At 42.6% G+C, this 27759-nt stretch overlaps 1 protein-coding gene across 2 annotated transcripts; it reads left to right on the top strand.

Annotated features, from left to right (window-relative positions):
- Positions 1-1091: 1091 nt before the first annotated feature.
- On the top strand, positions 1092-26432 carry RHEX (regulator of hemoglobinization and erythroid cell expansion). 2 transcript variants are annotated; one of them, XM_014483068.2, is made up of 7 exons: positions 1092-1181; positions 3534-3624; positions 21952-22074; positions 22366-22466; positions 23492-23635; positions 24898-24962; positions 25419-26432. In XM_014483068.2, exons 4-7 carry the CDS (start codon positions 22370-22372, stop codon positions 25617-25619), a joined length of 507 nt encoding a protein of 168 aa, XP_014338554.1. In that variant the 5' UTR covers positions 1092-1181; positions 3534-3624; positions 21952-22074; positions 22366-22369; the 3' UTR covers positions 25620-26432. The 2 variants fall into 2 exon arrangements, with proteins under 2 accessions (XP_014338554.1, XP_070240521.1); XM_070384420.1 differs by lacking the exon at positions 21952-22074.
- Positions 26433-27759: the final 1327 nt, after the last annotated feature.

Here is a 27759-nt window from a genome sequence, read left to right on the forward strand (position 1 = left end):
GAGGAAACGGCAGCCCACTCCAGTGTTCTTGCCTGGAGAATCCCTTGGACAGAGGAGCCTGGCGGGCTACAGTCCCTGGGGTTGCAAAGAATCGGATACAACTGAGCATGATGAGCTGTTTACCAGAGAAAAGAGCATCTGTTAAGTACTTTGCCCATGTATTTGTATTAACTTTAAAAAACCTTATGAAATTTAAAAAATTAAACATTTATTATTAACCTGTGAAAAAACTGAGAGAGGTTAAGTAACTTTTCCCAAGTCACTCAGCTATCGGGTAACTAAGCCAGTTTTCAAATCTGAATATATCTGATTCAGGAGCCCTTATTCCACACTGGTTATCTTGTCCAGAGCAGGGAGGTGACATCACAGAGGCCTGCAAACTTCTGCTTTGTTTTACATCAAGGTCATTTTATCCTCCTCCTGTTCTTCAGTCCTCAGTTTAGTCTTGGAGGGTTAGCCTGAGACCCCACACCCAAAGCCTGCCGTCAACCTTCCTTCCCTTGCTGGCACTGTCTGTCTTGCAAACTGCCCCAGCCGTCTCAGGTTGGCCCCGTTCAGTGTTTAATGGCAAAGCACTTAAAATCATCCTTACCAGTTGCCTACATCCCATACACACACTCTGAAATGAGCTACGGCCACGGCACACACAGTTTCGGAGGTGAAGCAAGCGGGAAGGGACCTTTGCCGATTTGTAGAGACCCACTTCTTCATTTCATAAAGGAAGAACATGAGCTTGCTGGTGGGAAAGTGATTCGTCCGAGTTCATGCAAGCAAATGAGTGCCAGAGCTGGGCCTTGAACCCAGGCCTCCTACCTCCTCCTGCAGTGCCCTTTCCACTCCACCAGGCCACACGTGTATTTGTGGTATTTAAATTTGTGTTCACACGGAGGGAAAGAGACTACTACTCTCCACAGACATAAACTGCACAGAGCAGAAGGGCAGAGCCCTGCCAAGAGAGATAGGAGGTGGTATCTGTTGCTTCACCCTGCTTTTCTCAACCGAGCTAGATCATTATCTTTGAGTAGCATGCCCCCGCCCTGTTGGAAATGATGAAACATTGGTGACTGACCTCCAGTGGCTGACAAGCTTCCGGGTGGGGCTGGGGGGTGGTGAGGGAGATGTTTCCATCAGGACACCGCTGAAACACAGGCTGGGCCCAGACCTTTCTCATGGTCCTGGGGGTAAGTATTATCTGGGCAGTAGGATTTAAAATTAGTTAAAGGGATGTGTGTCTGTTTGTGAATATAAATGTACTCAAATTTCAGAGCGGATTCTTTGTTTACACGCTAGGATGCCAGGGTGTGGAATTCAATTGCCATCCTCTTGGAGTGAGCTTAAGATTTGGCACCGTGCACTTCACAGACCTCAGTGTCTCTCTCTTTTTGACCGCACCTGGAGGCATGTGGGATCTTAGTTCCCCAACCAGGGATTGAACCTGTGCATTGGGAGCATGCAGTCTTAACCGCTGGATCGCCCGGGAAGTCCCTGGACATTAATTAGCCTCTTGCTCCTGAGACCTGAGATCTGTTGGCAATAGCAGCAGCAGCCTTCAGGGCTCCAGCTGGAAGGTGACTTTGGAGGCAGACAGAACCAGATCCAAAGAACTTTGCAGAATGTTTATAAGCCTCAATTTCCTCATCTACAAAATGGGTATAAAACCAGCCATGGTACAGTATTGCTATGAGGATCACAGACAATGGACATTTAGCACCCAGTCGGGTGCTCCAGCAATAGTAGCTATAAATTAATGACTCTTTTCAAGTCATCTGTGAACCAGATCACAGAGAATACCCCGCTACGTGAGTTTTTCCCTTAAGACTCATTCTGAGCTACAAAGAACTGGGATGTTTTGTGGGAAACAAACCAGTCTGGCAGTTTAAAAATGTTATGAATGAGAATGAGAAAATGTATGCTGTCAAAGAAAAAGGCCATGCAAACATCCAGACCAGGAAAAGCCATGCAAACATCCAGGCAAAGAAAAGCCAGCAACAATGACAGCAAAATACAATAGTTGACCCTTACATAGAGCTTCCTATGTCCTAGGAACTGCTCTAAGAGCATCATGTAGATTAATTCATTCAATCTTCACAACAGCTCTGAAAATACAGGTGCTATTCATAGTTTCTCTTTACAGTTGAGAAAACTGAGGCACAAAGGTGTTGAGTGATTTGACTGAAGTTGGTGACAGAAAGCTCTTCTGGAGGACTTCAGCACAGAAGAGTGTTTTTAGAGCAGGCCTCTTGCCATCGTCTCTGCAGCCCGGGGAGCTCAGGAGTGTAGACTAGGCATTCAAGGAAGATGTGGTAATTGGGATCCTGCTCTTGTTCCTTGTATGGGCCTTGTTGTGTGGGCTTCGACAACCCTACCCAGTACAACACCTTGAGTAGGGTCAGCTGCATGATCAGCAGAGCCCAGTGCAAATAAACATCTGGGGTCCCTCTTTTAAAAATTATTAAGAATTTAAAGATGGCAACAGCAGAGCTCTAGGCCCATCATGGGGCCCTTCTGAGCATGAGGTCCTACTGAACAGAATAGGAGATAAGCCTGTGGCCCTGAGACCCAGCAGTGAGGCAGGAACAGGGCTGGAAGCTTCCATGGTCTCACTTATCCCTCTTGACAAATCCTGTGAGAGAGGCCTTTGGCTTTCTGATTAACGGAGGAGGGCAATTAGGCTCAGGGACATTAAGTGCCCCACTCCCCACCAAGCTTAAACAGTATTTATTAATGGAAACAGATTGAATTGCAATGTGTACAGAATGTTATTAAATCAAAGTGCTTTTCCCCATACATTGCCTCTAAAATTTAGAGTCTAAATATTGTGCCAGGAATCGCGGAGCTAAGTATGGACTAGACCTGGTTCCAGCCACTAAAGCACTCACAAACTGAGCATACCCTGTAGAAGGCGTTCAGTTTCTTTAAAATCTAGTTGGTCAATTCTATAAAATTTTGTTGGCTGGCCCCTCCAATTTACCTGGAGCTTTGCAGAACTAGCAAAATGACTTCTGAATATTGCTTAAGTTACTTGCAATTGTCTTGCTGAATTAGTCTTGGCTCTAAGTTGCAATCATCTCAAGTCAGTCAGTTCAGTTCAGTTCTGTTCAGTTCAGTCACTCAGTCATGTCTGACTCTTTGCGACTCCATGAATCGCAGCACGCCAGGCCTCCCTGTCCATCATCTCAAGTAATTGTTTGTAAAAAGGCTTTCCATCAAATTACTAATCAGAAATTTAGGATGATTTGTTTTCTTCCTAAAAATTGGAAGTGCCTGCACCTATAAAGCCACGTGACTGGAGATGTGGCTTGGCTGATTGAGACTCACAGTTGCTATTTCTTGTGAATTTGAGTCTTATCATCTATGTCACTTTAAAGGAACTCTAAAACAATAAAATATCAGAACTAAATCTGTTTAACTCATCCCCTTTAGTTTCTAGACAGGGAAACCGAGGCTCAGAGAGAGGAAGCAAGGTGTCCAAGGTAGATGAGTCTAGAAAGTTGAGCTACAATGTTGACCTGGTTTTTCATTTCATATTCCAGATGTGTCCCAGCTGCCTAGGGTGAGGTCCCTACCATGGTGACCAGAGCTGAAGCAAACCTAGGGACGATTCCTCTGATACGCAGGACAGAGGTAACACCCTAACTCTGTTGTCGTCTTCTCCGTGGGGTTTGTCAGGCCCTGTTTCCTCCCTTTCACGGTGGTTTGACCTTCTCTGTTCCCTGGTGCCTGGACATAGGGACACTCGTAGCACCAAGGATCTCCCAGGACCATATAGCTTTGTTAATTGGATTGCTTATACCTCCCATCTGAAAATCATGAGTGAGGGCCTGTGGAAATGGGTGCATTTATATAGGTAAGCCAACTTACAGGGATTGAACCCTCTTTCTGGTCTAAGGATCAACCCCTGTTGTATACCTCTATATGCCAAGCACTTAAGTGTCTTCAGTACAGTGTGTAGTGTGGTGAAGGCTCTGGCCTCAAACAGCCTGGGTTTGAATTCTTTCCCCTTCACGGGGAACTAAAGCCTGGTTCTCTCCTATGCAAAAGCAGGGCAGCCATAGTATCTACTTCATAACGTTCTTATTTTGAGGGTTAAGATAATTAAACAAGATACTTTATTCAGAATGTTTTGAATGATGCTGGCATATAGGAAGCACACAACTTGAGTTAAAAGGAAACAACTGACATCCTCATTATCCCCATAAAATTCTGGGACCAGAAGACAGAAAGCAAGTCATAGCTAGGAAGGCCAGAGCTGGGATTCCCCAGCCCGGTTCACCTAACCACTGAGTCCCTGTTTCTCACCATTTCCCTGCCCTTGCTTGTGAGGTTTCTGGGGAGCATACCCAGCTTTCCCCCATATCCTCTTATTCCCATGTGGTCAATATACAGTGAACTTTGTTGCAGACAAGCAATTCCATTACAGCTGTCCTCTACAGCCAGAGCTGGCAGATAGCTTCAGCTGGAGTGCTGTGGTCTCCATTCTCCACCCATCCATCCATCTCAGTGGCTCTTCTATAAAGATTCTATTGCACGGGCATCTCTTTTTCTTCTAAAACATTACACCTTATGCACATCTTCTGACGATTCATCATGCTTCATCACAGCATTTCTTGTGCTTTTTGATTTTTTTTTTACACCTTAATGTCTTGATTTTCCAAGTATAACATGAGCTCTTGGAAGTTCAGATAGCATTCTCCCCTTTTCATGGCCAAGGGTATTTCATCCAGGACCACACACAGACCACTCAATAAATATTTGATTCATTGAAATTCAGACATTTAATTTACTATCTCAATGTTCTATTAACATGGTGAGATAGAATTTAGATGTAAATAAGACATTTATGTAGAGAAATCTGGTCTCATGTTAATTTAAGCTACTCAGAATTTCTGGACTTGTTTTTACACTCTTAAAATACCTTTTTTTCCCCTCATTAGAAAAAATCACCCATAACATTTCAGTACCTAACTTTTAATATTTAGGTATGTTTTCTCCCATTTCCCCATTTTGAAGAAAGCACATTTAAACAGACTCCCCAATTTAATTTCCATAAATGTATGTTCATGAGAAAATTTATATTTAATATGCAAAATTATTGTCAATGAATTTTCTGGATTTGATGAACAGAATCATGTGAATTGAGGGGTAATCTAATAGACATAGTTTTTTTAATGATCTAGAGTTTTTTTTTCTTTAAAAATATTTATTCTTTTTATATTCATTTTTTACAGAGTTGTGATCATATTGTATATTGTATACTACATATATACAATAAAGTACAAGCTAAATATAACTGTCTTGTAATTTTTCACGGAAGACTCTTTCCCTAGATTAATTTTTTTCTAAACATAATTTTGCAAGTCTACACTACTTTTTAAAAATGGTTTTAAAAAGGTGGGAACCCACCTTGTTACAATTCCTTTTCAAATTATGTTCCAACCTTTCTGGCTTGTTATTATTTTTTCCTAATAAATTTTTGAATAATTTTGAGGTTTAAAAAATTCTCTCTCTAATTTTGATTGGAATTGTATTGGACCAATAAATCAATTTCAAAGCAGTTTTTTTAGTCTTCTAACTTCCCAATCTGAAACATTAGATGTCTTTCAATTAGTTTAAGTCTTTTAGGTTTCTCAGTAAATTTCTAGAATTTTCTATAAAATAATTCTCTTATAATTAAAATAATTCTTAGCACTATCTGTTGTGATGGTTGATAAGGCTCCTCGTTCCCCCTGTCCCCACTTCTATTTTCTATTATAGAAAAATAGAAAGAATGGCTGGTAATTTTAGAATATTTGTCATGCCCTTAGGACTTTCCTGAGCAGTCTCATTAATTTCACTGGTTTTTCAATTGATTCTTTTGGGATTCCTAGGTATAAAATCACATCTTTTGCAAATAAGGATAAACTTGACTTTTACTTGCTCCATTTCTTTCATGCATAAGTTATTAGCTGACGCTCCAGCACCAGCCTGTCTGGGCACAAAGCCTCATTAACTCTTCTCATTATCTTGGCCAACTCATTTAACTTCTCTGTGTCTGAGTTCTGTCCTCCGTAAGATGGAAGTAATAATAATAGTACCTACCTCCTAGGTAGTTGTGAGAAGCAGATGAGTAGACATATGTAAAAGTGTCAGCCACAGAGAGCCTGCTCAATAAATATTCAATATTATTTTTATAGATTGGAGGAACTTCCAGGAATTAGAATTTCTAGGATTAATTTTTTAAAATGGTTACAGCAGACATCTTCATTCTCAAATAACGGCTAAAATATTTTACCATTTGGTAAGATGTTGATTGCTGGTATAGAAGGGATATTCTTTATTAGAGTAAGAAGCAATCCTCACATTTGAACTTTAATAATGTAAGAAATAAAGAAATGAGGGATAGTTAGGGAGTTTGGGATGAGCAAGTACACAGTGCTATATTTTAAATGGATGAAAAACAGGACCTACTGTGCAGCACAGAGAACTTTGCTTAGTGTTATGTGGCAGCCTGAATGGAAAGGAGTTTGAGAGACAATAGATACATGTATATGTATGACTGAGTACCTTTGCTGTCTGCCTGAAACTATCATAATATTGTTAATTGGCTATACTCCAATACAATTTAAAACATTTAATTAAAAAATAGTAATAATGAATGAGTATTCAATTTTATCAAATGTTTTTTGGCATTTTACTGCGATCATAGTTTAAATTTTTTGATTTATCCATGTATTTATAGTATATAAATGGCAGTTCCTTAAATGATCGAGGCTTAGACTTTTAAGTCAGATGAGCTTGAATTAAAAAGACTCTTCCAGTGGGGGCACAAGGGCAAATTGTTCACTTCTTGGACAACCTCAGTGTCCTCATCTAGGAAATGGTGATGATGTCCGTTCTTGTAGAGCAAGAAGATAAAAGCCACATGGAAAACACTCAACCTTAGTTTTCATTATTGTAATAATTAATCTCCTGGATATCCCTGGAGTAACTTAAATTTATTTTTAAATTTTTATTGGAGTATAGTTTGTTTACAATGTTGTGTTAGTTTCAGGTGTACAGCGAAGAGAATCAGTCACACATATTCACATGTGTGCGTGCTAAGTCGCTTCAGTCCCGTCCGACTCTTTGTGACCCTATAGACTGTTTCCCACCAGGCTCCTCTGTCCGTGGGACTCTCCAGGCAAGAACACTGGAGCGGGTTTCCATGCCCTTCTCTAGGGAATCGTCCTGACCCAGGGATCAAACCCACATCTCCTGCAGCTTCTGCACTGGCAGATGGTTTCTTTACCACTGTGCCCCATACACACACTGCTGCTGCTGCTGCTGAGTCGCTTCAGTAGTGTCTGACTCTGTGCGACCCCATAGACGGCAGCCCACCAGGCTCCCCGTCCCTGGGGTTCTCCAGGCAAGAACACTGGAGTGGGTTGCCATTTCCTTCTCCAATGCATGAGAGTGAAAAGTGAAAGTGAAGTAGCTCAGTCATGTCCAACTCCTACCGACCCCATGGACTGCAGCCTACCAGGCTCCTCCATCCATGGGATTTTCCAGGCAAGAGTGCTGGAGTGGGGTGCCATTGCCTTCTCGCTACACACACTACTATATATAAAAGAGATAACTAATAAGAACCTACTATATAGCACAGGGAACACTTCTCAATACTCTGTAATGACTTATATAGGAAAAGAAAATAAAAAAGAGTGGATATGTGTGTATGTGTGGGGCTTCCCCAGTGGCTCAGTGTTAGAGAAACTGCCTGCAGTGCAGGAACTGCAGGAGATGTGGGTTTAATCCCTGGGTCAGGAAGATCCCCTGGAGGAGGACAACCCACTCCAGTATTCTTGCCTGGAGAATCCCATGGATGGAGGAACCTGGTGGGTTACAGTCCACGGGGTCACAAAGAGTTGGACATGACTGGGTGACTGAGCACACAGCACAGAGTGGCATATGTCTATCCCAATCTCTCAGTTTATCTCTCCCTCCCCTCCCTCTCATAACCGTAAGTTGTTTTCTATATCTGTGATTGTTTCTGTTTTGTAAATAAGTTCACTTGTACCATTTTTTTTTAGATACCACATATAAGCAATATCTCTGTCTGACTTACTTTGTATGATATTTTGTAGTATGATAATTTGTAGGTTCATCCATGTTGCTGCAAATGGCCTTGTTTCCTTCTCTTTTATGGCCGAGGGCTTCCCTGGTGGTTCAAAGGGTAAAGCATCTGCCCGCAATGCAGGAGACCGTGTTCGATCCCTGGGTGGGGAAGAGCCCCTGGAGAAGGACATGGCAACCCCACTCCAGTATTCCTGCCTGGGGAATCCCATGGACGGAGGAGCCTGGTGGGCTATATATATAGTCCATGGGGTCACAGAGAGTCGGACACGACTGAGTGACTTCAATATTCCATTGTATACATGCACCACGCTTTCTTTATGTGTTCCTCTGTGGACGGTCGGCGGACACTTAGGTTGCTTCCATGCTTGGAAGCGACCCCTTTTACATGTAGCTGCCCAGTTTTCCCAGCACCACTTATTGAAGAGACTGTCTTTTTTCATCATATGCTCTTGTCTCCTCCATCATAGATTAGTTGACATATGTGTGTGGGTTTACTTCTGGACTTCCTATCCTGGTCCATTGATCTTTATGTCTGTTTTTGTGACAGTACCATACTGTCCTGATTACTGTGCAAGTCGCTCAGTCCTGTCCTTCTCTTTGCGACCCCATGGGCTATACAGCCCATGGAATTCTCTAGGCCAGAATATTGGAGTGGGTAGCCTTTCTCTTCTCTAGGGGATCTTCCCAACCTAGGGATCAAACCCAGGTCTCCTGCATTGCATGCAGATTCTTTACCAGCTGAGCCACCAGGGAAGCCTAAGAATACTGAAGTGGGTAGCCTATCCCTTCTCCAGCGGATCTTCGTGACCCAGGAATCAAACTGGGGTCTCCTGCATTGCAGGCAGATTCTTTACCAACTGAACTATCAGGGAAGCCCCCTGATTACTGTAGATTTGTAGTAGAGTCTGAAGTTAGGGAGCCTAGTTTCCCTGTAGTAACTTTTAAAAAAATAATTTAATTAGTTTATTTTAATTGGAAGCTAACTACTTTACAATATTGTAGTGGTTTTTGCCATACATCGACATGACTCAGCCATGGGTGGACATGTGTCCCCCATCCTGAACTCCCCTCTCACTTCCCTCCCCATCCCATCCCTCAGGGTTCTCCCAGTGCATTGGTTTTGAGTGCCGTGTTTCATGCATCAAACTTGGACTGGTGATATATTTCACATATGGTAATATACATGTTTCAATGCTATTCTCTCAAATCATCCCACCCTCGCCTTCTCCCACAGAGTCCTAAAATCTGTTCTTTACATCTGTGTCTCTTTTGCTGTCTCGCATATAGGGTCATCATTACCATCTTTCTAAATTCCATATGTACTGTATTGGTGTTTTTCTTTCTGGCTTACTTCACTCTGTATAATAGGCTCCAGTTTCATCCACCTCATTAGAACGGATTCAAATGCATTCTTTTTGATGGCTGAGTAATATTCCATTGTATGTGTACCACAGCTTTCTTATCCATTCGTCTGCCAATGGACATCTAGATTGCGTCCATATCCTAGCTATTGTAAACAGTGCTGCAACGAACATTGGGGTACATGTGTCTCTTTCAATTCTGGTTTCCTCAATGTGTATGCCCAGCAGTGGGATTGCTGGGTCATATGGCAGTTCTATTTCCAGTTTTTTAATGAATCTCCATACTGTTTCTCCACAGTGGCTGTACTAGTTTGCATTCCCACCAACAGTGTAAGAGGCTTCCCTTTTCTCCACACTCTGTCTGCATTTATTGTTTGTAGACTTTTTGATAGCGGCAATTCTGACCTGCATGAGATGGTACCTCATTGTGGTTTTGATTTGCATTTCTCTGATAATGAGTGATGTTGAGCATCTTTTCATGTGTTTGTTAGCCATCTGTATGTCTTCTTTGGAGAAATGTCTGTTTAGTTCTTTGGCCCATTTTTTTACTGGGTCATTTATTTTTCTGGAATTGAGCTGCATGAGCTGCTTGTATATTTTTGAGATTAATTCTTTGTCAGTTGCTTTGTTTGCTATTATTTTCTCCCATTCTGAAGGCTGTCTTTTCACCTTGCTTATAGTTTCCTTTGTTGTTCAAAAGCAGGCATAGAAGGAACATACCTCAACATAATAAAAGCCATATATGACAAACCCACAGCAAACATCATCTTCAATAGTGAAAAATGGAAAGTATTTCCCCTAAAGTCAGGAACGAGACAAGGGTGCCCACTCTCACCACTACTATTCAACATAATTTTGGAAGTTTTAGTCACAGCAATCAGAGAAGAAAAAGAAATAAAAGGAATCCAGGTTGAAAAAAAAGAAGTAAAACTCTCACTGTTTGCAGATAACATGATCCTCTACATAGAAAACCTTAAAGACACCACCAGAAAATTATCAGAGCTAATCAATGAATCGAGTAAAGTAACAGGATTTAAAATTAATAATACACAGAAATCCCTTGCATTCCTATACACTAACAATGAGAAAACAGAAAGAAAAATTAAGGAATCAATTCCATTCACCATTGCAATGGAAAGAATAAAATACTTAGGAATAAATTGACCTAAAGAAACAAAAAAACCTATAAACTATACTTAAAGAAACTATAAACTATAGTTCAGTTCAGTTCAGTTCAGTTGCTCAGTCGTGTCTGACTCTTTGCGACCCCATGAATCGCAGCACGCCAGGCCTCACTGTCCATCACCAACTCCCGGAGTTCACTCAGACTCACGTCCATTGAGTCAGTGATGCCATCCAGCCATCTCATCCTCTGTCATCACCTTCTCCTCCTGCCCCCAATCCCTCCCAGCATCAGAGTCTTTTCCAATGAGTCAACTCTTCGCATGAGCTGGCCAAAGTACTGGAGTTTCAGCTTCAGCATCATTCCTTCCAAAGAAATCCCAGGGCTGATCTCCTTCAGAATGGACTGGTTGGATCTCCTTGCAGTCCAAGGGATTCTCCAGAGTCTTCTCCAACACCACAGTTCAAAAGCATCAATTCTTCAGTGCTCAGTGTTCTTCACAGTCCAACTCTCACATCCATACATAACCACAGGAAAAACCATAGCCTTGACTATAAACTATAACTAAAGAAACAAAAGACCTATAAACTATAGGACACTGAAAAGGTTTTTTATATAAAACTATAAAACACTGATGAAAGAAATCAAAGAGGACACAAATATATGGACAAATATATCATGTTCATGGATTGAAAGAATCAACATAGTGAAAATGAGTATACTACCCAAAGCAATCTATAGATTCAATGCAATCCCTATCAATCTACCAATGGTATTTTTCACAGAACTAGAACAAATAATTTCAAAATTTGTATGGAAATACAAAAACCCTGAATAGTCAAAGCAATCTTGAGAAAGAAGAATGGAACTGGAGGAAACAACCTGCCTGACTTCAGGCTCTACTACAAAGCCACAGTCACCATACAGTATGGTACTGGCACAAAGACAGAAACATAGATCAGTGGAACAAAATAGAAAGCCCAGAGATAAATCCACACACCTATGGACAGTTTATCTTTAACAAAGGAGGCAAGAATAAACATACAAAGGAAAGAAGACAATCTTTTTAACAAGGATGCTGGGACAACTGGTCAACCACTTGTAAAAGAATGAAACTAGAACACTTTCTAACACCATACACAAAAATAAACTCAAAATTGATTAAAGATTTAAATGTAAGACCAGAAACTATAAAACTCCTAGAGGAAAACATATGCAAAACACTATCTGACATAAATCACAGCAGGATCCTCTATGACCCACCTCCCAGAGTAATGGAAATAAAAGCAAAAATAAACAAATGGGACCTAATTAATCTTAAAAGCTTTTGCACAATGAAGGAAACTATAAGCAAGGTGGAGCAACTTTTGATATAATCATGCATTTACCTCTGTATTCATAAACGAGATAAGCCTGGAGAGCCTTCCATTATTTTCTGTGCCCTATGTTCCTTAAAATTTCAAAAATTCATTTGTAACACTATCTGGATGCAGATTTTGAGTAGATAGTTTTTATACTGCTTTTAATTTCAAATAATAATAGCTGTCATTTATCGGATGCTTATTACTATGTGACAAAAGCTAGAATAACTTACATACCTCATCTTACTTCATCTGCAGAAGTGGGTATCATTTATGTTCATCTAATCAAACCCTGAGAATTAGTGGTTATTGATTTTATCTTACAAGTAAGAAAGCAGAGACTTTGAGAGGTTAAATAATTAGACCCAACTCATGCAGAGGATGAGCTGGGATGTGAAGCCAGACTATCTGACTCCAAGTTCTCTGCCTTTAGCTGCTCGAGAGGTACCAAACTCGGATCCCAAACTTCTTTCTTGTTATTTTGCTTTGCTTTTAGTCTGTTTAAGTTTTCTGTGCCTTATGGAGTCCATTTCATTAATCTATATTTTTCTAGGAAATCGATAATTTTATTGATATTTCCACACACAGAAAAATGTCAGGAATTTCACAATTTTTGGCTTCCTCCGTTTATGTGGTTATAGCTATTATTAGTTTGGCTTATTTATGTTTCATTCTTTTCTTGATTATTCAAAACTGCATATTCAATTAGAGGACAAAAGTCTAGTAGAGTGAAGGAGACTGAATGATATAAAATAGAAAAATGTATTGTTTTTCTTTCAAAATATTCCATTTCCATCCAACTACACTTTCCTTTCCCCTACTGTAATTCCATCTTTAAAGAACAGAATGTTAAGGGCCAGAAAGAGCCTTAGGAGTACTACAAGTGCTGGGCGTAGAAAGAATTTCTACCTGTCCCAGGTCACACAGGTAGCAAGTAACTGAGCCAGGAGGAGGAGCCTGGCTCTCATCTCCCTGTCTTGTTATCTTAGAGCTCAAATTCTTCATTTTAAAGACAATAAATTAATAAAAATTTCCCCAAAATCTTTTTATAAACACTTTATAAAAAAATCTTTAAAGCTACTTATTTTTTTTGCTGAAGAATTGATGCTTTTGAACTGTGGTGTTGGAGAAGACTCTTGAGAGTCCCTTGGACTGCAAGGAGATCCAACCAGTCCATTCTGAAGGACATCAGCCCTGGGTGTTCTTTGGAAGGAATGATGCTAAAGCTGAAACTCCAGTACTTTGGCCACCTCATGCGAAGAGTTGACTCATTGGAAAAGACTCTGATGCTGGGAGGGATTGGGGGCAGGAGGAGAAGGGGACGACAGAGGATGTGATGGCTGGATGGCATCACTGACTCGATGGATGTGAATTTGAGTGAACTCTGGGAGTTGGTGATGGACAGGGAGGCCTGGCATGCTGTGATTCATGGGGTCGCAAAGAGTCAGACATGACTGAGTGACTGAACTGAACTGAACTGAACTGAGGTCCTTATTGCTTATCCATTTTAAACATAAAAGCTACTTAATTTTAAAAGATTGATCAAGTCTGCTTAGCAATATTGATTACGATTACTTTAATCCATGTGATGTTTACATAAATCATCTTCTGTTGTGCTCTTTCTGAATTTATCTATCCAAAGAAAGCATGGCATCAGACAGGAAAAGCTGTGTTTTTATTATTTCACCTCTTTTAGGGGTGTACCTTTTAGAAAGGCCACGAGAGAGCTCCTTTAGCAGGAGAGGGGGAAATAAGAATGTGAATCCAGCCTCAGGGTTTCCACCAGGTTCAAAGAAAACAGAAGAAATGCTCTCGGCCCTCTGCTGGCCTGTGGTTTGCAGGCAGTTGGCAGGACACTGCATTCACATGGGGCTGGGTATCCAAACCTGAAAGAGGGCAGGACAGTCACATCTTGATGGTGGAGCGAGGCGTACCAAACTCTCACATGGTCCAGGCATTTTTTTCACAACTTAATTACTTCAAATTGCTCATTTCCCGGTTGTTTGGGGTGTGTACACAAATGAGCAGATGTTTCTGCCGACTGTCTGATCAGCAATCTGCACTTAGCCCCCAAGGAACAACCTGCACATTGCGGTTAGGGGCCATTAGCCACTTAAATAATGGCATCTGTCATCATTTTCAAACCTCATCCTGCCAAGATTTTATCTTCAAACTGTACTCAAAACCGAATGTCTAAGCTTCCAAAAATACACAGACCGAATTTTTATAGCTCCGCTCTAGTCACCAACTTGGTGCAGTGTTTTAGGGTTGAATAATACCTGGTAACTACTGAGTGCTTTCCACATGCCTGCCACTGTATTTAGGTCTCTATAAACGTAACTCCCCAAGCCCCGACAAGAACTCTGTGAGGTATATACTATCCTTAACCCCATTTAACAGGTACAGAAACTAAGACACTGAGAAGTTCAATAATTCACACCTAGAAGGGAACAGAACTTGGATCCGTATTGACTTTTATCTTAGATATTGAGGACACAGGTAGTGTGTCATTTAGCGAGTAAGATGCTCATAATATATTAAAATGAAAGGAGGAAGTGTAGGCAATACTGTTCTGAATAAAAAGACCAAATAAGATAATGCTTTTAACATAATGTAACATTTATCTAATGCAGTGATTCTCAACTGGGGGCAAAAGTGACTGCCTCAGGGAGACATTTGGAAACGTGAGGGGTCATTTTGGCCTGTTACATCTGTTATCGTGGTCTCCCAGGCAGTACACAAGCAGTTTTAGACAAGGAGCTGTGTGCCTCTGAATGTCCAGAGTAGTAAGAAATACTGGTAAAGTAGAATACTAATCATTTTCAGTGATGCTATAAAACTGAAGAGTAGTAAGAAATACTGGTAAAGTAGAATACTAATCATTTTCAGTGATGTCATAAAACTGAAGAATAGTAAGAAATACTGGTAAAGTAGAATACTAATCATTTTCAGTAATGTCATAAAACTGAAGAATAGTAAGAAATACTGGTAAAGTAGAATACTAATCATTTTCAGTGATGCCATAAAACTGAAGGCAAACTCCAATGCCTTCAGGGATCAGTCAGGGACTGAAAAGTACATGACTTTCCTCAGGGCATCCACGTACAAATCTTTAAAGTACATTATCAAATAAAATCATCTAGGTGTCAAATTTGGCCAGTGAGCGCCCAGATTGGGGTTTTTTAACAGAGGTTTTTCTGATCTGGAAACAAGTTTATGATCTATTAAGCAAAGTGGAAAAGTAACTACTCAGTATGGTGCCTTGTTTCAAAAAGATTGTGTATACAAATATTTCCATACACGTACAAAGTGCATATATTTATGAAAACACAAAGATAATTTTATGGAATGAAATTTGGGTTCATTTTATGAAATGCTTTGCTTATTTGCACTTCTAATTTTTTTAATTACAAATGCCTCTTAGTTGTTTGATTTTTAATAAATAGAGAGGAGCCTTAAAAAAATGAAAACTTAGAGCATGGTTTCAGAATACAGCCCTAGTGGTATCCCTACCAACCCCTTCAGTGGAAGAAGCGGAATAACTTCTGCGATTAAGGACAAATGAGGCATTTAATATGAAGTCAGCATTCCTAAAGCATAAGAGTGCCTTTTAAAAAGAAACTGTTGATTTCCTGGCACACTGGCTTTGCTTCCAGCCCTTTCCCGTGACTTTCATGCTTTTTTTTGATTCAATAAAGCTCTCCTGGTAACATCAAATCGTTTTTTTTACGTCTGCCCCAGAAATCAGGATTAGTACCAAAATTTCCCTGAGAAGGAGAAGGAAATGGCAACCCACTCCAGTATTCTTGCCAGGAGAATTCCATGGACAGAAGAGCCTGGTGGGCTACAGTCCATGGGGTCACAAAGAGTCAGACACGACTGAGTGACTAACATACTTCCTTGAGAAATTTGCTTGAGAAATTGGTATCTGTAGAAATTTAAGTATGGCTTATCCAAAATAAGACTAGATCAGGTATTTAAAATATATCGATGCCCTTTCTTCAATCCAGTCAACTAATTTTTCAATATCATTGTTTTTCGTGAATAATCGCCTCCTCACTTCATCACTCTGGTGTTTCATTTCCAGCCTCCTGGCTCTGCAAATTTTATCCTGTGCATGTAACTTTGCACTGAACTTTCTTTCTAGAGCTAGCTGATCACTGGGGAGTATCAGATTGTCTATCAATCCGTCCTGGGACTTAGGGGAGGGGTTTGTTTGTTGTTGTTCTTCAGTTGCTAAGTCATGTCCAACAGTTTGCGACCCCATGAGCACCAGGCTTCCCTGTCCATCACTATCTCCCAGAGTTTGCTCAGATTCATATCCATTAAGTCAGTGATGTCATCCAACCATTTCATCCTCTGTCACCCCCTTCTCTTCCTGCCCTCAATCTTTCCCAGAATCAGCGTCTTTTCCAGTGAGTCAGTTCTTCACATCAGGTGGCCAAAGTATTGGAGATTGAGCTTCAGCATCAGTCCTTCCAATGAATATTCAGGACTGATTTCCTTTAGGATTGACTGGTTCGATCTCCATGCAGGCCAAGGGACTCAAGAGTCTTCTCCAGCACCACAGTTCAAAAACATCAATTTTTTGGCACTCAGATTTCTTTATGGTCCAACTCTCACATTCATACATGACTACTGGAAAAAATGTAGCTTTGACTGTACATACCTTTGTCAGCAAAGTGGTGTCTCTGCCTTTTAATACACTGTCTAGGTTTGTTATAGCTATTCTTCCAAGGAGCAAGCGTCTTTTAATTTTGTGCTTGCAGTCACCATCTGCATTGATTTTGGAGCTCAAGAAAATTGAAATCTGACACTGTTTCCATATTTTCCCCATCTATTTGCCATGAACTGATAGGACTGGATGTCATGGTCTTTATTTTTTGAATGTTGAGTTTTAAGCCAGCTTTTTCATTCTCCTCTTTCACCTTCATCAAGAGGCTCTTTAGTTCCTCTTCACTTTCTGCCATTATCTGCATATCTGAGGTTGTTGATATTTTCCCCAGCAATCTTGATTCCAGCTTGTGATTCATCCAGCCCAGCATTTCACATGATGTATTCTGCATATAAGTTAAATAAGCAGGGTGACAATATACTGCCTTGTCCTCCTTTCCCAATTTTGAACTAGTCTATTAATCCATGCCTAGTTCTACCTGTTGCTTCTTGTCCTTAGGTTTCTCAGGAGGCAGGTAATGTGGTCTGGTATTCCCATCTCATTAAGAATATTCCATAGTTTATTGCGATCCACACAGTCAAAGGCTTTAGAATAGCCAATGAATCAGAAGTCAATGATTTTTTTGGAATTCCCTTGCTTTTTCTATGATTCAGCATATGTTGGCAATTTGATCTCTGGTTCCTCTGCCTTTTCTAAAACCAGCTTGAACATCTGGAAGTTCACAGATCATATATTGCTGAAGCCTGGCTTGGAGAATTTTGAGCATTACTTTACTTGCATGTGAGATGAGAGCAATTGTGTGGTAGTTTGAGCATTCTTTGGCATTTCCTTTCTTTGGGATTGGAATGAAAACTGACCTTTTCCAGTCCTGTGGCCACTGCTGAGTTTTCCAAATTTGCTGGCATATTGAATGCAGCACTTTCACAGCATCATCTTTTATGACTTGAAATAGTTCAACTGGAATTCCATCATCTCCACTAGCTTTGTTCGTAGTGATGCTTTCTAAGGCCCACTTGACTTCACATTCCAGGATGTCTGGCTCTAGGTGAGTGATCACACCATCATGATTATCTGGGTCATGAAGATCTTTTTTGTACAGTTCTTCTGTGTATTCTTGCCACGTCTTCTTAATATCTTCTGCTTTTGTTAGGTCCATACCATTTCTGTCCTTTATTGAACCCATCTTTGCATGAAATGTTCCCTTGGTATCTCTAATTTTCTTGAAGAGATCTCTAGTCTTTCCCATTCTGTTGTTTTCCTCTATTTCTTTGCATTGATCGCCGAGGAAGGCTTTCTTATCTCTCCTTGCTATTCTTTGGAACTCTGCATTCAAATGGATATATATTTCCTTTTCTCCTTTGCTTTTTGCTTCTCTTCTTTTCACAGCTATTTGTAAGGCCTCCTCAGACAGCCATTTTGCTTTTCTGCATTTCTTTTTCTTGGGATGGTCTTGATCCCTGTCTCCTGTACAATGTCACAAACCTTGATCCATAGTTCATCGGACACTCTGTCATTCAGATCTAGTCCCTTAAATCTATTTCTCACTTGGAATTCCATCATCTCCACTATTTTTGTTTGTAGCAATGCTTCCTAAGGCCCACTTGACTTCACACTCCAGGATGTCTGGTTCTAGGTAAGTGACAATACCATCCCGGTTATCTGGGTCATTAAACTGTGGAAAATTCTTCAAGAGATGGGAATACCGGATCACCTGACCTGCCTCCTGAGAAATCTGTATGCAGGTCAAGAAGCAACAGTTACAACTGGACATGGAACAACAGACTGGTTCCAAATTGGGAAAGGAGTACATCAAGGCTGTATATTGTCACCCTGCTTATTTAACTTATATGCAGAGTACATTATGAGAAATGTTGGACTGGATGAAGCACAGGCTGGAATCCAGATTACCAGGAGAAATATCAATAACCTCAGATATGCAGATGACACCACCCTTATGGCAGAAAGTGAAGAACTGAAGAGCCTTTTGATGAAAGGGAAAGAGGAGAGTGAAAAAGTTGGCTTAAAGTTCAACATTCAGAAAACTAAGATCATGGCATCTGGTCCCATCACTTCATGAGAAAGAGATGGGGAAACAGTGGAAACAGTGTCAGACTTTATTTTTGGGGGCTCCAAAATCACTGCAGATGGTGACTGCAGCCATGAAATTAAAAGACGCTTGCTCCTTGAAAGAAAACCTATGACCAACCTAGATAGCATATTAAAAGCAGAGACATTACTTTGTCAACAAAGGTCCATCTAGTCAAAGCTATGGTTTTTCCAGTGGCTATGTATGGATGTGAGAGATGGACTATAAAGAAAGTTGAGTGCTGAAGAATTGATGCTTTTTAACTGTGGTGTTGGGGAAGACTATTGAATCCCTTGGACTGCAAGGAGATCCAACCAGTCCATCCTAAAGGAAATCAGTCCTGACTATTCTTTGGAAGGACTGATGCTGAAGCTGAAACTCCAATACTTTGGCCACCTGATGCAAAGAACTGACTCATTGGAAAAGACCCTGATACTGGGAAAATTTGAAGGTGGGAGGAGAAGGGGACGACAGAGAATGAGATGGTTGGATGGCATTACTGACCTAAAGGACATGAGTTTGAGTAAACTCCAGGAGTTGGTGGTGGACAGGGAGGCCTGGTGTGCTGTAGTCCATGGGATCACAAAGAATCAGACACGACTGAGTGACTGAAATGAACTGAAGAGATTTTTTGTACAGTTCTGTGTATTCTTGCCACCTTTTCTTAATTTCTTTTGCTTCTGTTAGGTCCTTGCCATTTTTGTCCTTTATTTATCTTTGCATGAAATGGTCCCTTGGTATCTCTAATTTTCTTGAAGAGATCTCTAGTCTTATCCATTCTATTGGTTTTCTTTATTTCTTTACATTGTTCACTTAAGAAGGCTTTCTTATGTCTCCTTGCTATGCTCTGGAAATCTGCATTCAGTTGGATGTATCTTTCCCTTTCTCCTTTGCCTTTCACCTCTCTTCTTTTCTCAGCTACTTGTAAGGCCTCCTTGGACAATCACTTTGCTTTCTTGCATTTCTTTTTCTTCGGGATAATTTTGGTCACCACCTCCTGTACAATGTTATGAACCTCTGTCCACAGTTCTTCAGGCACTCTGTATACCAGATCGAATCCCTTGAATCTATTCATCATCTCCACTGTGTAATCATAAGGGATTTGATTTAGGTTATCCCCAAATAGCCTAGTGGTTTTCCCCACTTTCTTCAGTTTGAGCCTGAATTTTACAATAAGGAACTGATGATCTGAACCACAGTCAGCTCCTGATCTTGTTTTTGCTGAGTGTATAGAGCTTTTCCATCTTCGGCTGCAAAGAACATAATCAATATGATTTTGATACTAACTGTCTGGTGATGGCCATGTGTAAAGGGGGGAGGTAGGTAGTTTCCTGGGGTCCCCTCTCACTTGGCTTGCCATCTGGATCAGTTTCCACCTCCTGCTCCCAGTGACCCCCTCATGCCATGACGAAAGTGAGTTAATGCAACACTCCTGCAGAAGGAACCACAGGAGACTCCTTCTCCAGAGATAACCTTCTGGTGCTCCTCGGCACCAGGGTGGTGGGTGCTAGGATGAAGCGGGGTAAGGGGAATTCCCCTACTTAGAACGTTCCCACTTTCCATCTTCCTGACCCATCTCACATGCCGAATCTGTATGTAATGAAGAACTCATGTCTGGATGCTGAATCCATCTTTATAAATCAAACTAAATAGCATTCTTTAAGAGTGATGATGTTAGGTATACTTTGCTCATTTAACTAGAAAAGTAAAGAGTGGATAGAGTTAGGTTCCTTTGGAGGAAGTGTCTAGAATTTATTACATCAGAACTTATTATGTCAGAAAGAGGGGACTTAAGCTAAGTATGATGACTAAATTGGGCACGTGTTGCTCCCATTTTTCTCCTTGCTTTGCTTTTGGCGGCTCTGGGTCTTCGCTGCGGCATGTAGGCTTTCTCTGGCTGCAGCAAGCAGGGGCTCCTCTCTGGTTACGTGTGCGGGCTTCTCACCGTGGTGGCTCCTCTTGCGGGAGCAGGGCTCGGTGCGCTGGCCTCTCTGGTTGCAGTGTGCGGGCTCAGCGGCGACACGCGGGCCCTGGGCTCTGGGGCTCGGGAGCTGAGGCACGCGGGCTCAGTCGCCCTGTGGCACGTGGGCTCTTCTGTGTCTCCTGCACTGGCAGCCAACTTCTTTAACCACTGGACCACCAGGGAAGTCTGCTCCCAACTTTCGACCTTACACAAGAAAGGTTGTTCCCAAAGAATGGCTTGTTGGTTGGTAAAGGACGTAGGGGAGAAGGTAGTTTTTTCTCTCTGGCAGCTTCCAGGCTGGCCAACACTCAGCCCTGGCGAGGCGGTGGAGGCAAACCTCTCAGGCTCCCTCCTCAGCTACTGCCTCCTCTCTCTCCAAACTTAGTCCCAGTTGGATGTTGGATAGGCCCACCCAGTGCAGAACTACAGATAGAAGTAAAAAAGGCAGGACTTTCCACACTACCCCTAACACTTGGAAACCCTGATTGAGAAAATAAGCTTTATCGGCAATAAAAGGCTTTTCAGCATTTATCGTCTGCAGCAGGACAATGGGCCATCGTATGGCCCATCTTGTGCTAAGTAAAGATCATTTCAAAAGCTTTGAAACCATCTTGGCTTTGTTTTATAATACACTCCATATTCAGTGCTGTGGTCTTTATTTTTGACACTAAAAATTTTTTTTTAATTGAAGTATAGTTGATTTACAAAATCATGTTAGTTTCTGAAGTACAGCAAAATGACTCAGAATATATATATATATATATTCTTTTTCATCATGGTTTATTACAGGTTATTAAATATAATTCCCTGTACTATACAGTAGGACCTTGTTTTTTTTTTTTTTTTATCTGTTTTATATATAGTAGTTTGTATTTGCTAATCCCAAACTCCTAATTTATTTCCTTTCAGCAGTGTGGGTGCGTGTGTGTGTCTGTGTGTGTGTGTGTGAGACATTGGTATGCTTCACAGAATCTCTCCCAGTGTATTCGCTCCTATGGGATTCCTCTGTGCTTCCAGTAGCAGGCAAGGCTCTGGAGAAGAGACGGAATGTTGGGGGTGTAGGCTTGGATGTAGAGCTCAAACCAGGCTTGACTGTAGGGCCTCAGACGTGTCCCTCAGCCCTCTGGGCCTCACGTGGCTCCTTATAAGAGGAGAGCAGTGACATCTAGGTCCTAGGATTGTGTGGATCAGTTTGGAAGGCTGGGCTGCGGGGGTGCTCAGCCCTGGGGCTGGCAGCAAGCCAGTGCCTACCGGCTGGCAGACACTAATACTGTTACTGCCTGTTTTGTAGATTCAAAAACTGGAATCTGGGGAGAGGAAAGGAAAGGACTCCCCAGCAGCAGAGACTGCCCAAGAGTTCTGACCCACTGCAGGTCTCCAGGCCATCCTGCCGGGGGTGCTGCGTGGAGACGAGGTACTGGAGAGAGCCCGCGCCCCACTCGCGACCCGCAGCAGCCCTGCCAGGAGCTTGTCATGCTGGCTCAGTGAGTGGTCTGGAGAGAGCCAGCTCAGGTTCCCGTGTCAGTAACATCACTTCCTGTGCACATCACCCTCCCTGGGCCCTGAAGCCTTCCCTTTCAAGAGGAAAGGGACTCAAGCCACAACAGCAGTACCTGCAGGCTGCCCCTGGCTTGGGGCAGGGATGGGTTTGCAGCCATCTCAGCACCTCCAGAACCTCTCACCTGATTTCCTCATTTCCCAACAGGGTCATGGAGGTCTGGCATGGAGTAGTGATCGCAGTAGTGTCGCTGATCCTGCAGACCTGTCTCCTCGCAGTCATCAACTACCTGCTCAGCAGGCACATGGGTAACTGGCTCAGCGTTCTCTTCCCTCCTGGCCCCTCTCAGGGACCGTTCCCAAGCCCACAGCAAGATGAGCCCCCAAGTATCACTTGAAATCCTACTTGAGGAATCACTAGCCAGGTCACTCCACCAACCTCTTAGTGGGTTATCTGTGCTCTGACCCAGCCCATCTGTGTTTGGGAATGATGGCTGAGAGTCCTTTTGCTACCCAGACCTCCTGCCTAGAGACAAGCTTCTGTGATGCTCTTGAGGTTGGGCTCACTTAACCTGAGCATAGTAAATTTCCTTCATCACCGCCAAGGGACCTGTAGAAATGGCCTTGAATTACAAGAGAAAGGAGTATGGTTAGACTAAGATATGAGCTTAAATTTCTGAGCTGATTCGCAGTGAAAAGCAGGACGCTCTGTCTGAGGAAGACATTATAATTAGGGGAAATAAAATAACACTGCTTGGGCTGTGCTAAGACAAGGGATTGAGCAGGATGATGTAAGTCTAAGCTTCTCTCGTCATTCATTAATTTATCCAGTGCAAGAGGAAACAAAATAAAAATCCGTGCAGTTATGAACCTTGCATTCCGTGGGTAATGCAACAAACGAACAAGTAAAATGTGTGTCAGGGCACGGGAAGTATAGAGAAAAAGATGAAGCAAGGCAGGGAGGTATGAACTGGATGGGAGCCAGCATCCCTGAGATGCTGACGTTTGAGTCTAAACGTGAGGGAAGCCAGGAAGTGAGCCACGCCTACAACGTGGAGAAGCGGGGAGATTTGCTCATTATGGCGGAAGCAGAGGGGCCCGGCTGGATGGAGCTGCGCTGCGGCAGGAAGGGGAAGGGGAGTGAGGCCTTCGGCTTGGACTGTAGGTTTTACTCCAAGTGAGGCGAGGGGCACTGTAGGGTTCTGAGCAGAGGAGGGCCGAGGTTTGAAGAGATCTGTCGGACAAGTGTTCCCTCAGGAGAGCTGTGTTCACAGATCCAGGATGTGCACGACCAGGAGAACATTCACTTTTGACTCTTGCCCTGTCCCCGGTAGCCAAGGAAATCGAGCGCATTCTAAAAGGGGCCAGGTCCCAGGCCCCCAGCTTATGTCCAACTCACTGCTGCCCGCCTGCTGCCGAGGAGAGGAAGGAGACTCGGGCAGAGAGGAACGTCCTGGTGCCTGAGCCCCGCTACCGGCGTGAGTACTGCTGCGAGGAGAACGTGTCATGACGCTGCTTCTGTTCTGTCTGGACTATCGGGGAGCCTCCTCGCAGCAGCCCCAGCCTTCCTGCCCAAACCACGAGCCGGAGGATTCCTCACACCCTCCCCAGTGCAGGCCAAGCCAGGCCCCTGCTTTGAGAAGGCCCCCCATCCTGTGCGGTGTGGCAGACGCAGTGGGCTTTGCGTAGGTCTTACTTCAGGCCTGGGGCTGTCTCTGCTCCTGTCTTTGTGACACTGTGGTGTCTTATCTTCTGCCCGCCATTAGTTAGAGCCCAGATTTCAACCACCTCTGTCTGCTCCCAGCCATGGGATCTGGGCATTTTAATAAACCTGAGTCTTGGTGACGGTTCACATCTACATCTGCCTCCGGCAAGGGGACCAACAGGAACACCACACTCCTGCTGTTTTCTCTCTCTCCCCACTTGAGAGACCCGCCAGGCCACTCTCTTCACACAGTGGAAACTGCCGCTTCCGCAGCAAGACATTCACTCACCAGAGACTACCCTTTCCACTGCTTTATCTTTTGGTTGATTTAAGTTTGCTCCATCCTTCTAAATTTTATCTTTTCCGTTAGAGAAATCTGGTTGTCAGGCTTCCTCCGCACCAAGATAAGGCCTCAATGCATGAGGGACGCAGAAGATGCCACTTGCATGAACTCAGGGTTTCCAAGGAGGCAGAGAGGCACTGGCCTCACCATGACCCTTGATCCCAAAGCTTCCCTGAAGCCTGGCTGCAGTCAGAGACGCGGTGGTTGGCAGGGACTTCAGAGATCCTTGTCCAACCCTCTCTGTCACTGGGGACAAGATCAGGGCACAAAGAGGAATGTAATCTGCCTGGAGTTAGTGACAGGCTTAGATTAGAAGCATGCCTGTGATTTCTGGGGCCAGATCTGTTTGCCTTGGGCCATAGCGGCTCAGCACATCCCGCCTACTCCCCTTCCAGCAGACAGTCCTTATCAAGCACAGGGCAGCCTTGCGGGCTTGGTATTTACTTTTAGATGGAGCTGGAAATACACCAGGGCCTGGACTCTTGGATCTGTTCCTGGCTGTTTACAGAGGTTTCCACTTTCTCTGCTCCATTCCCTGTTCTCTCTGGGGGACACTGATCTCTCTCCCCCACTCCACTTTGAGTTGCTGGCTCTGCTTCTGTCTTTGTCTCATGCTTCCTTCCATCGCCTCTATACTCTCTAAACACCTTCTGGCTTCCTTTAGAAGAAGAACAATTTCTATTTTTCCCTAGATGACAGTGACACGTCCTCAGATAGCTCTGACAGCTCAAACAGCTCACCTCCCACCACCTCCCAGGTAAGGGACACTCCAGCAGTCTGGGGTCACCTGGGCTACAGAGGCGGGAGCAAGGAAGGAGGGCCACGGAGTCATTGTAGCAGGCTTCGGTGAGGGTGGTCGGGTTTTCACTCACAGGCCTGTACCAACAACACAGAGCATCCACACAAGGTGGGTCTGAGTGGGCTCGAACAATGAAGGTGCTCACAGGAAATCCCCTTCTCCCCATGACCCAGTTACTGGCCAAAGTCCACCCCGAGTCCCGACCTCACTTGGAGAGTCTCCACGTTTTTCTTGCTTAAGCCATTCGTTGCCGCAGGTACAAGGAGCAATCTCTCTCATTGCCTTGGCCCTGCTCTCAGACACGGCTACCTGGGACCCATCTTTCCCATCTGGCCCAGGGCGGGCCTCTGAGTTGAATACTTTCTCCAAACGTGGTAGGAATTTTGACCCAAATTTCTTTGCTTTCCCCCCAAGGTCACCAAGGATGTCAACTACACACAAGTAGTCTTTGCAGCCCCTGGAGATCGAAGAAATGACTCTGTCCTGGACTATGAGAACATAAAAGAAGCCACAGATTATGTCAATGTCAACCCAAAGAGGCACAAGCCCGATTTCTGGACTTTTGTGAACCCTGCTGTCTCTGAGCCAGTGGAATACACTCAAGTGGTCATGTGAATCCTGGGCTTTTTAATGGGGTGCAGTTCCTTATGAGTTCTTGCACTTATTTTATAGCAAAATTACTGTTTTTTTTTTTTTTTTTTAAGACGAGGCATAGGAGGAAAAACAAGCTTGTATCTCAGCAAGAAACATTCAGATCAGGAAGAAATTCCAGGTTAAGCATGAAAACATTGGAGCATATCAGTAGAGACAGTGATGAAGTCTTTCTCCATAAAAATTTTTTAAAAGATTTTAATCAGCTGTAGTAGAGTTCTGTTTGACAGTCTAATGATTAAATGCCTCTCTGATCTCTTCAATTATTGGGAATAAACAACTTCCTTAAAAATTTTAAATAAATAGCAACCACCAGTTCCTCTTTTCCTCTGGCGTAACCTTGCATGCCGTTCCTTTTTGAGTGTTGGGTTTTGCTGAGTAAGCCTGCTCTGCCCTCAGAACTTTAAATAGTGAGCTTGAAAAGCTCACCATTTCACCCTTGAATCTGCTGCTGCTGCTAAGTCGCTTCAGTCGTGTCCGACTCTGTGCGACCCATAGACGGCAGCTCACCAGGCTCCCCCGTCCCTGGGATGCTCAAGGCAGGAACGCTGGAGTGGGTTGCCATTTCCTTCTCCAATGCTTGAAAGTGAAAAGTGAAAGTGAAGTCGCTCAGTCGTGTCCGACTCTTCACAACCCCATGGACTGCAGCCTACCAGGCTCCTCCGTCCATGGGATTTTCCAGGCAAGAGTACTGGAGTGGGGTGCCATCGCCTTCTGCATTGAATCTGCTAGTTCTTAGGAATTAAAGATGACAGAGCCATCTTTATGTTATTAAAAAAAAAAATTCCAAATTCAATCCAATAAAATTCAATACCTATTCTTGGTTTGTGGTTGCTGTTGTTTTTACTTTTACTACCAATTTTGGTAGCAAAAGAACACTTTCTTAACCTAATTAAGTATAGTTTATCTGAAACCAGCTGATGACATGATGTTTAACTGTAAGGCCTTAGACTCAGTCTCACTAAATCATAAACAAAGTGGGAATGTCCAAAAGCCTACCATTTCCTTTACTCTCCAACATAGCTCTAGAAACTCTAATCAGTGCAGTCAAACAGTTAACGCAAACGAGGGCTGTACCTATGGGAGAGGAGGATAAGTTTGTCATTGTTTGCAATATGCTAGTCCTAGAAAACCTCAAAAAAATTAAGTGTTTTTAAATTAATAACATGCTGTAAGCAGTGACTAGATAAATATACAACTTACTTTTCCCAACAGCTAATTAAGACACAAAATGAAAAAAAAAAAAAAGCTCACAATAGCTAAGCAAACATCTCAAAAAATGGAAACTTTAGAAATACTCCTGGCCAAATTCAAACACCATAGAAACTATTCATCAACTGTGTTCTGAAATCTGCTGACTCTAAACGACCTTTCTAGCCCCAATACTGAGAAAGGGGTTAGGGTGTTGTGAGGGTGGGGCAGCTTTCATCTTTCCAGGTTCCTCTTCCCCAAGATGATCTGAAGACATTGTTCCTGTTTGAGTTTTGGAAATTTTTGCCCATCTACATGTCCCTATACATTTAACTATCATTGTTATTCCTCTCCCACTACAGCTTGAAGGTTTGTGTTCCCATCAAATTCATATACTGAAATCCTAACTCAAGATAATGGTACTGGGATGGAGCCTTTGGGAGGTTATTAGATCATAAGGAAGGCACCCTCCTGAATGAGATTAGCGCTGTTAGAAATCCAGAGCTCCCTAGTGCCTTCCATCATATGAAGATACAATGAGAAGCCTGCAACTCAGAAAAAGACACTCACCAACTAGTCTGACACTTTTCAAAACTATGAATAATAAATATCTGCTGTTTATAAGCAACCACTCTATGATATTTTTTGATGGCAGCCTGGAGGGACTATCACATCTCCTTAGAAGGCTTTCCTTTCTTTTTCCCCAATTTTATTGAGATATAATTGACATACAACACTGTGTAAGTTTAAGGTGTACAGCACAATGATTTGACTTACATACATCATGAAATGATTATCACAGTAGGTTTAGTGAGCATCCATTATCTTGTATAGATACAAAATTAATTAAAGAAATAGAAAATTTTTTTCCTTGTGATGAGAACTCTTAGGATTTACTCTCAACAGCTTTCAC

The sequence above is a fragment of the Bos mutus genome, chromosome 16 (genome assembly GCF_027580195.1).
Source record: "Bos mutus isolate GX-2022 chromosome 16, NWIPB_WYAK_1.1, whole genome shotgun sequence".
NCBI lineage: Eukaryota > Metazoa > Chordata > Mammalia > Artiodactyla > Bovidae > Bos > Bos mutus.

Bases quoted from the DNA above. Each gene is read 5' to 3' on its own strand.
- RHEX (XM_014483068.2), top strand. From the start codon at position 22,370: ATGGAGGTCTGGCATGGAGTAGTGATCGCAGTAGTGTCGCTGATCCTG. The intron at 22,467-23,491 runs GTAACTGGCTCA...TGTCCCCGGTAG, and splicing joins CCTGCTCAGCAGGCACATGG to CCAAGGAAATCGAGCGCATT. The intron at 23,636-24,897 runs GTGAGTACTGCT...ATTTTTCCCTAG, and splicing joins GCCTGAGCCCCGCTACCGGC to ATGACAGTGACACGTCCTCA.